General features: G+C 64.2%; 1 protein-coding gene across 1 annotated transcript in view; it reads left to right on the plus strand.

The window, feature by feature from the left end:
- GCGR (glucagon receptor) overlaps window positions 1-9,025 on the plus strand; it is a 30,328-nt gene extending 21,303 nt beyond the window's left edge. The window contains exons 5-17 of the mRNA XM_011960706.1: window positions 4,070-4,307; window positions 4,850-4,952; window positions 5,842-5,949; window positions 6,028-6,149; window positions 6,240-6,346; window positions 6,422-6,578; window positions 6,669-6,828; window positions 6,902-6,962; window positions 7,199-7,268; window positions 7,593-7,681; window positions 7,829-7,967; window positions 8,037-8,078; window positions 8,497-9,025. Coding sequence (XP_011816096.1) covers window positions 4,248-4,307; window positions 4,850-4,952; window positions 5,842-5,949; window positions 6,028-6,149; window positions 6,240-6,346; window positions 6,422-6,578; window positions 6,669-6,828; window positions 6,902-6,962; window positions 7,199-7,268; window positions 7,593-7,681; window positions 7,829-7,967; window positions 8,037-8,078; window positions 8,497-8,733 — 1,455 coding nt within the window. The 5' untranslated portion in view covers window positions 4,070-4,247 and the 3' untranslated portion in view covers window positions 8,734-9,025. The remainder of the gene's footprint in view (window positions 1-4,069; window positions 4,308-4,849; window positions 4,953-5,841; window positions 5,950-6,027; window positions 6,150-6,239; window positions 6,347-6,421; window positions 6,579-6,668; window positions 6,829-6,901; window positions 6,963-7,198; window positions 7,269-7,592; window positions 7,682-7,828; window positions 7,968-8,036; window positions 8,079-8,496) is intronic.
- The last annotated feature ends 384 nt before the right edge of the window (window positions 9,026-9,409 follow it).

Here is a 9,409-nt window from a genome sequence, read left to right on the forward strand (position 1 = left end):
CACTGCCCTGCCCGGCTCCGGCCTCTCCGGCGCCCCCGCCACCGGCCCGACTCGGCCACCGGACTTTTGCTCCAACTCCGAACCGACCGACCCCAGCCCTCTCGGCGCCCGCATCCTCCAAGGACCGGCCAGGGCTGCTTTCTGCCCTTGCTATTGGGGGCATGAGGGTTGGGGGGTCGGGGCGCACCCAGGCCGGCACGCAGGCCTGCCCCGCCCCCACGGGGTGAGGGCTCAGGGATCGGGCTCTGTCAACAGCCTGTGGCCCCTGATCCCGCCCTGGTGCCCTGACCTTCCGCTGCCTTCTCTGGTTTCACAAAAACATCCCGGCTCCCATGCCGGAGCTCCTTAAAGCCTCTGAGAGGCCCCTTGCGGACGCCCTGGGAGCCCGGCTGCCTTCCTGAACCAGTGGCTGCTCCACCCATCCTGGGGACCCAGCTCCAGGTCTGCGGGTCCCTCAGCCACCCCCAGTGGGAATTGGTGGAGCCTGACAGAACCATGAGCACCCAAGAGTCACGTGTTCTGCCAGGGCGGACATGGGACAGGACAGGGGGTGCCAGCCCTGCAGAGGGGCCGGGGCAGTGGAGCTCAGGTGGCCCCAAGGCCTGGTGGTGGCTGGTGTGGCCCGGCAGGCGGCTGTGGGAGGGAGGAAGGGGGTGGTGTGCGGTGGAGGGACTAGGAAAGGCGGGCAGGGCACCTTGGGAGCCCCCTCATTGGGCACCTCGGGAACCCCCCCGCATTGGGCACCTCGGGAACCCCCTCATTGGGCACCTCGGGAACCCCCCCGCATTGGGCACCTCGGGAACCCCCCCGCATTGGGCACCTCGGGAACCCCCCCGCATTGGGCACCTCGGGAACCCCTCCCCTAATTCTCAGCTGACTCCAAGGCCTGAGAAGGAGCTTGGTCACCTGGACTGTGAAGGCTGAGGGTGGGGTCCCTGGTGGGTCGTACCACCTACCAGCAGCATCGCCAGCAGGGTAATAAGGGGCACTGCGGCCATGGGGAGCCCCGAGTGGCACCTCCACAGCTGGGAGTTTCTTTCCAATTCTTCAGTCAACAGACATTGATCCCGGCCTGACGGGGGCCCCGGGGGTGTCAGTGTCTCCTGTCAGGGGAGAGGGCTGGGTGAGATCATTAGAGGAGCCTCCCTTCTTCCCTTCAGGCTGGTGTCACCTTCAGTGACGCGGCAGGGTCCCCACTTGGGAAGTTAAATCATCATCCCCATCCCAGGACCACAGCGGTCTCAGCCCTGCTCTCCAGGCCGGGCTCTCTCCTGGGTGCTCAGCTGGAAATTGGCCCCACCCCCGGCTCCACCCACCCCTGTTGGGATGAGGGGCTGGAGTCTCCCTACCCACATGGGACCCACCGCCCGCAGGGAACGGAGGACCCCCACACTTCTACACCTCCTGCCTCACTATCAGAGACCCAGTGGAGAATTGCCCCCCACCCCACCTCTTGTATTCAGAGGCCCTGACCCCTAGGGATCCAGGACTAGGGGTGCCCTGATGGGGAGCCCACCTGTGGCCTGTGGATGCTGAGCTGTCGGGGGAATCCTCCAGGATCCCCAGCCCCACTTTCCCAACCTTCTGTTGAGGTTGGGGGGACACAGAGAGCCCCACTCCCTCTTCCTCCCCACTCCTGGGCCCTGACTGCTTCAAAGAAAGGCCTGGGGAACTGGGCAGCCCACCGCTCCCTCAGCTCGCTGGGATCTCCAGACTGCATGCACTGCACGGCTGGAAGGTGGGGCCTGGGCACTCGAGGACCTTGTGTGTGGAGGCGCCATCTCCTCTCACACTGGCTTGGGGGTGCTCCCAGTGGCTCTGGGGTCAACATGGCAGTCATTGAATGGCTCCTGTTTCTCTGGCAGAGTTGGGGCAGAGCCAGGCTTGGCCACGCTGGGCTCTAAGGGGCTGTCATTTTGCCCAGGGAGCTTCTGGCTGGGCTGTCCTCTCCCCAGGGTGAGCACACATGCCCCCAACCCCACTGCAGGGTCCCCAGGCAGGGAACAGCTTATCAGCCAGTGTCCTTCCTCCGTGGCCCCTGCCTGCATCGCCGCCATCCACCCTGCTCCAGCTGCCCTTTGTCTCTCTCCTCGTCCCCTGCCCAGAGCCCCAGGCCTCCCTTGCACCCCTGAGCCTGCCCACCTAGCAGTGCCCCCCCTCCAGGGCCCCTCCTCCAGGGCCCCTCTGGGTTGGGAGTGCACACAGTGGGGACAGGCGGCTCCTGCTGCTCCTCACCCAGCCCAGCTTAGTGGCCAGAGCCACCCAGGGCAGTGGCAGCAGATGGGGCTGTTTGAGCAGAATCAGGAAAGATAAGGCCCCTTGGGTGACCCCAGAGCTGGAGACGCCAAAACTGCTCCTCCTCCCCTACCCGCCTGCTGCTTTCTCCACCAGGGAGAGCCCCCTCCCTACTCAGTGGGTCCTTCGCCCCAGCACTAAGCCTGCATGGCTGCTCACCTGGCTCAGGGACTGGGGATCAGCGATGCATGGGTCCTGCCTCCCATCGGCCCCTACCTGAGTCCAGGGCCCAAGGGCTGCGGTTGGGAGCCCCTTAGCAGGTCGTGATGCAGGTGCCTGTCCCTGTCATTCAGCTGTCACCCTGCTTGGTGCATCTCAGGCCCCATTAGCAGGAGGAGCCCCAGGTGGTGCTGGTCCCACACAGGCTCACCCAGCAGCTGCCTGGAGGAGGCTAAAATCCAGGCTGTCCCATGGCAGCCAGCTGTCCAGCCCTGCCCGGAAATCCTCTGCTCCAGCTGCAGCCCTCGCCCTTCTCCTCGTCCCTCTCCCCGGCTTCTTCCTGGCACTGCCTTCCAGCTGGCCGGCCCTCCCATCTGCCCAGCCATCCATCCACACCTCTTATTCCGTTTGAGGGTGCCCCAAAGAAGAGCTCATCGCAGCCTGGGGACTCACAGCCAGCCACTCGCGGGCCCCGGCACTTGCACACGGGCCCCACGGGAAGACCCTCCCTGCTTCTCCCACAGAATTCAGTTGGTGCAGAAACTAGGCTCTGCAGCAGTGAAAAGCCAATTTGTGGAGCTGTTGCCACCCCGAACTCCCAGCTCAGATGCTGGCTCTGGCCTGGGACCAGGTGCTGTGACTCCCACAGCCCTGGCAGGCACCACGGGGGCTGTCCTACCCACCCTGTGCCCCCACCCTAGGCCAGCTCCTCCTCCGAGCCGGCGCTGGCAGTGCTAATCTCAAAGAAATGTGCAGCCAGCCTGTAGTGTCCCATGGGACCCAGGAAGCCTAACCAAGCCTTGCACGGCACCCATGGGGCACCTAGGCACCACAGTGCTGGGCAGGGGCATGCATGTGACACAGACCCCCGAGTGTGGGTCCCACACACTTGGCCTGGCACAGCTGCAAGCCAGCCCAGCTACTTTGCTCACCATGGCACTGGGGCCAAATGATGGAAGGTCTGGGCACCGCCACCCTCAGGCTCGGCACGTTGGCTCGGGTCAGCCTGGCAAGCCAACTTTCCCAGGGGCTAAGAATAGGTGAGGAGGATAGTGAGGACTGGAACCGATGGGGGGCTGTCAACTGAGGGAGGAGGTCAGCATCTGGGGAGGCTGGTCCCCTGCCAAGAGCATTAGGTCACCCGGCAGGAGGGTGGCTGCCAACAGCACTGAGACAAGGGGCTCTGGGACCCTCAGAACTGCCAGCCAGCCAGCCCTGGGTGGCAGGAAAGCCCGCTCCACTTCCTACTGGCAAGGAGTGACTCCTGCTGGGGTCTCCTCCCTCCCAGCTCCCTCTTTTTTTTTTTTTTTTAAGACAGAGTCTCACTCTGTCTGCCAGGCTGGAGTGCAGTGGCTCTGTCTTGGCTCATTACAAGCTCTGCCTCCTGGGTTCACACCATTCTCCTGCCTCAGCCTCCCGAGTAACTGGGACTACAGGCGCCCACTACCACGCCCAGCTAATTTTTTAATTTTTAGTAGAGACATGGTTTCAACTATGTTAGCCAGGATGGTCTCGATCTCCTGAACTTGTGATCTGCCCGCCTTGGCCTCCCAAAGTTCTGGGATTACAGGCGTGAGCCACCGTGCCCAGCCCCCAGCTCCCTCTTTATCCGTAGGACTCTGAGGCTCAGAGGGGCAGCTTAAGGGGAGGGCCCCCCGACTGGCCAGGGCTCCCCAGGCTCTGCTGCTCTGCCACTCAGCTGCCCTCGGAGGAGTGCGCACACCCACCAGGACTGCATTGCCCCAGCTGTGCAGCCCCTGCCAGATGTGGGAGGCAGCTAGCTGCCCAGAGGCATGTCCCCCTGTCAGCCACGTCGACCCCTGCTACTGTTGCTGCTGCTGCTGGCCTGCCAGGTGAGGACTCACAGCACCCTCAGCACCCAGAGGCCCTCCTGAGGACTGCACACTGATGGCTCTCTGCCTGTCTGTCTGTCTGTCTGTCCGTCCGTCTGTCTGTCCGTCTGCCTGTCTGTCTGTCCGTCTGTCTGTCCGTCTGTCTGTCTGTCTGCCTGCCTGTCTGTCTGTCTGTCCGTCTGCCTGCCTGTCTGTCTGTCTGTCTGCCTGCCTGCCTGTCCATCTGTCTGTCCGTCTGTCTGTCCGTCTGTCTGTCTGTCTGTCCGTCTGCCTGCCTGTCTGTCTGTCTGCCTGCCTGCCTGGCTGTCCGTCTGCCTGCCTGTCCATCTGCCTGCCTGCCTATCTGTCCGTCTGCCTATCTGTCTGCCTGTCTGTCTTTCTGCCTGTCTGCCTATCTGCCTATTTGTCTGTCTGTCTGCCTGTCTGCCTATCTGTCTGCCTGTCTGTCTGCCTGCCTGCCTGTATGTCCATCTGCGTGTCTGCCCATCTGTGTGTCCATCTGCCTGCCTGTCTGTATGGCTGCTTGTGCATGTGTCCCCCAGCCACAGGCCCCCTCCGCTCAGGTGATGGACTTCCTGTTTGAGAAGTGGAAGCTCTACGGTGACCAGTGTCACCACAACCTGAGCCTGCTGCCCCCTCCCACGGGTGAGCCCCCACCCAGAGCCTTTCAGCCTGTGCCTGGCCTCAGCATTTCCTGAGCTGTCTTCATGGGGAGGTTCCTGGGTGCTTATGCAGCCTGCCAAGGGGCCCTGTCACTCCTCAGACCCCACCACCATGGGCAGGTGAGGTAACCAGGTAGCTGAGCCACAGAGCTGGGGACTTGCCTAAGGCCGCAGAGCCAGGAAATAACAGAAGAGTGGGATTGCCCCAGAACCGGCTGCTGCTGCGTGCCGCCCGGCCCAGACGCGTAATACCGCCGATAGCCCCATGGAGTTTTCAGTGGGCAGACAGTGCCAGGGCATGGGAGGTGGGACCCAGAGGGTCAGCAGAGCACACAGGCTTGGGAGGGCCTGGGTGGAGAGTGCCTATCATGGCCTGGACACTTGGGGTGCAGGGCGAGGCTAGGGCTGGAGGACTTACCTGGGAGGCAGTGCCACGGTTCAGACGAGGGAGGCAGCCTCCAGTGGGCAGAGGGCAGCGGGTGTGGCAGCCTCAGGTTTGGCAGTGCACCTGGAATGGATGAAAATGGCATTGGGGTTCAGCCCCCAGAGAGGGAGGTACTGCGAGAAAGTCACGCAGAATGGGGGACCCCAGTGTGGGTTTGGGGGACATTTGAGATGGGGGTTCTCCGAGGGACGGTGTCCTGCAGAGCTGGAACTCCGGGATGGGCTGGGAGTGCTAGGGGAGGCTGGCCCAGGGGAGATGGATGGTCAGGTGAGGAAGGTGGAGGTCAGATGGGGGAGGTGGAGGTCAGCTGAGGGAGGAAGCAGCCCAGGTCGTGTCCGGGGGGAGGTGACAGCCGAGCTCAGGCTTCCAGAGAGAGGCAAGAGGCCTGCTGAGGGAGCCCCTTCTCCTACCCTGCCCTGCCCTGCAGAGCTGGTCTGTAACAGAACCTTCGACAAGTATTCCTGCTGGCCAGACACCCCCGCCAATACCACGGCCAACATCTCCTGCCCCTGGTACCTGCCTTGGTACCACAAAGGTACCCATAGAGGGGAGGAACTGTGGGAGGGGCAGGCCCAGGGGTGGGGCTGACCCCAGCCTCCCCCGACACCCGCAGTGCAACACCGCTTCGTGTTCAAGAGATGTGGGCCCGATGGTCAGTGGGTGCGCGGACCCCGGGGGCAGGCTTGGCGTGACGCCTCTCAGTGCCAGATGGACGGCGAGGAGATTGAGGTCCAGGTCAGCCGGCGGCAGGCGGGAGCGGTGGGGCTGGATGGGAATGGGCATGGGGGTCCCCGCCCGGCCCTCACAGGCCACTGTAACTCGCAGAAGGAGGTGGCTAAGATGTACAGCAGATTCCAGGTGATGTACACGGTGGGCTACAGCCTGTCCCTGGGGGCCCTGCTCCTCGCCTTGGCCATCCTGGGGGGCCTCAGGTAGGATCCCGCCAGTGCCCGGGGCGGCCGCAGAGGGCAGGGAGGAGGGCGGTCGCTGACTGGCTGTCCCCACAGCAAGCTGCACTGCACCCGCAATGCCATCCATGCGAACCTGTTTGTGTCCTTCGTGCTGAAGGCCAGCTCCGTGCTGGTCATCGACGGGCTGCTCAGGACCCGCTACAGCCAGAAGATTGGCGACGACCTCAGTGTCCGCACCTGGCTCAGTGATGGGGTGAGTCCCCGTCGGCGGCCCCACACAGGCGGGTGGGCGGGCAGCCAGGCAGGTGGCCACGTGGCCGCGCTCACACTGCACCTGTGCCAGGCGTTGGCCGGCTGCCGTGTGGCCGCGGTGTTCATGCAATATGGTGTCGTGGCCAACTACTGCTGGCTGCTGGTGGAAGGCCTGTACCTGCACAACCTGCTGGGCCTGGCCACCCTCCCTGAGAGGAGCTTCTTCAGCCTCTACCTGGGCATCGGCTGGGGTGAGTGGGCCGGCACGGGAGGGGGTCGGGGCAGGCTGGCCGGGCCTTGAGACCACAGCTGCTGCCCCTACAGGTGCCCCCATGCTGTTCATCATCCCCTGGGTGGTGGTCAAGTGTCTGTTCGAGAACATCCAGTGAGTATGAGCGGCCGGACGGCCCGGGGAAGGGCCGGGGGCTGGGGTGTGGAGCTCTGGCCCGAGGCAGGGAGGGGCCGGGGATGAGCCTGGTGCCTGGGGAGGGTGGTCATTCGTGACCTTCTCCCTTCCTTTCCTGAGACCTGAATTAGATCCTGACAAGATCGGGACTGGGGCGCTGGGGGGCTGAGGGGCTGGGGGCTGTGCCCCAGTTTGTGAGTGGCCCGGCCTCACAGGTGCTGGACCAGCAATAAGAACATGGGCTTCTGGTGGATCCCACGGTTCCCTGTCTTCCTGGCCATCCTGGTGAGGAAATGAAGAGCAAGGAACACAAGCCAGGCCCCTCCTCCCTTGGCGTCCTGAGGCTGCCCCAGGAGACAGCAGCATCCTGCCTGGGAGGGCCAGGAGGGAGCCAGCACCCAGACAGGACACCAGGACACTGGCCAGCACCCTAGGCACTGAGCCAGGCTGCTCCTCCCTGGCTGGGTGCCCACCAGCCCCAGGGCTCTGTGGCTCAGGGCCTATCTGGCTGCCAGACCCACCTGCAGGAGGGTCAGGTGGGGCCTTCCAAGGGCACAGAGCTGTCCCCTGGGGCTCAGGGTGCCCCTGACTCGTGCCCTTCTCACATAGATCAACTTCTTCATCTTCATCCGCATTGTTCACCTGCTCGTGGCCAAGCTGCGGGCGCGGCAGATGCACCACACAGACTACAAGTTCCGGTGGGTGCAGTGCCACGGTGGGCCGGCGCCTCGAGACCTGGAGACCCTCAGGGCCAGAGGGCAGCTGGGGGTGGGGACTCCAAGCTCCACGTGGATGGTGCGGGCGGAGGGCGAGGGTGGTGGGTGACTCAGGCTCTGCCTTTGTAGGCTGGCCAAGTCCACACTGACCCTCATCCCCCTGCTGGGTGTCCACGAAGTGGTCTTCGCCTTTGTGACGGACGAGCACGCCCAGGGCACCCTGCGCTTTGCCAAGCTCTTCTTCGAACTCTTCCTCAGCTCCTTCCAGGTGCCTGCCCGCCCGCGGCTCCCCCACCCGGGGCGCACCATGCCACTCCTGACCACCATCTCTCTCCAGGGCCTGCTGGTGGCTGTCCTCTACTGCTTCCTCAACAAGGAGGTAGGTGGGAGTGGGGGTGTCTGAGACCATCAGCCCTGGCCGTCAGGGTCAGGGGCAGAGAGTGGCACAGGGAGGCCAGCCCCACCCCTGCCCAGGGGTTGGAACACATGTGGCCCAAGCCTTTCCCTCCACCTGCTCTTATTGGGTGCAGTTGCCGTGGCGCTGGGTGTCAGACCCCCAAGACAGGTTGGCCTCAGCCCCATCGCTAGGGCGTCCACAGTGGGGGTTCCCAGGTGTCTGCAGACTGTGCTTTCCGTGGCGATGCTGGGTGGCATAGCTGTGCCCAGCAGGGAGCTTGTGTCGCTCTGCACGCCTCAGAGTGGAGACTGGGCACCTCCGACGGGGCCCACAGCAGGTCCCGGTGGGGCGGAGAGGACAGGCAGACCCCGGGACTGGCCTGCCCCACCCCCCACCCCAGGTGCAGTCGGAGCTTCGGCGGCACTGGCACCGCTGGCGCCTGGGCAAAGTGCTGCAGGAGGAGCGGAGCACCAGCAACCACAAGGCCCCATCTGCGCCTGGCCGAGGCCTTCCTGGCAAGAAGCTGCAGTCTGGGAGGGGTGGTGGCAGCCAGGACTCATCTGCAGAGATCCCCTTGGCTGGTGGCCTCCCTGGGTTGGCTGAGAACCCCTCTGAACCCTGCTGGGACCCCAGCTAGGGCTGGACTCAGGCACCTAGAGGGCATCGCTGGACAACCCAGAACCGGATGCCCAGCTGAGGCGGGGAGCCAACAGCAGCCCCCGCCTATCCCCCACCCCCAGTGTGGCAGTCCGCGAGATGGGGCCTCCTCTCCCTGCACCTGCCCTGTCCCTGGTGCAGGGGCGAGCTGAGGAGTCCATGGCGGGGGTGGGGGCTGTGCTGTGAACTGCTCACCAGTGTCCCCATGTATGTTGGCATGTGCTACGTGCGTGGAGATGTCCTCTAACAATAAAGAGCTCACGTGGTCACCGCGCATGTCCTGGAAGGCAGGGCTGGAAATGCCGGGCCGAAGCAGTGGGAATGGAACAGCAGTGGGTGGTCAGCGCCAGTGCGGGTTGTGGAAAGACCCCTGCTGTCCCAGTTCACAGAGAGTTGGCACTGGAACCCAAGAGGATCCCGAAGGCAGCCAGCCTGTGCCCATCTGAGCAGGCCCCGGCCACTTTCCCATCCTGGTTCTGGCAGGCAGTCCCCCTGGATGCTTTGGCCACCAGAGGGTCACCATTCACCAGCAGAGATGTGAGGCGCACAGTGGCTAAGGGAGCATGAGGCATCACAGTCCCCCAACCCACCCCATGAGCACTGGATTCTCCCTGGAGGCCGTGAGGACACTGGTACCTGGCTCACCAGCCCGCCCT

This window comes from Colobus angolensis, unplaced genomic scaffold (genome assembly GCF_000951035.1).
Source record: "Colobus angolensis palliatus isolate OR3802 unplaced genomic scaffold, Cang.pa_1.0 Scaffold1, whole genome shotgun sequence".
Taxonomy (NCBI): Eukaryota; Metazoa; Chordata; class Mammalia; order Primates; family Cercopithecidae; genus Colobus; species Colobus angolensis.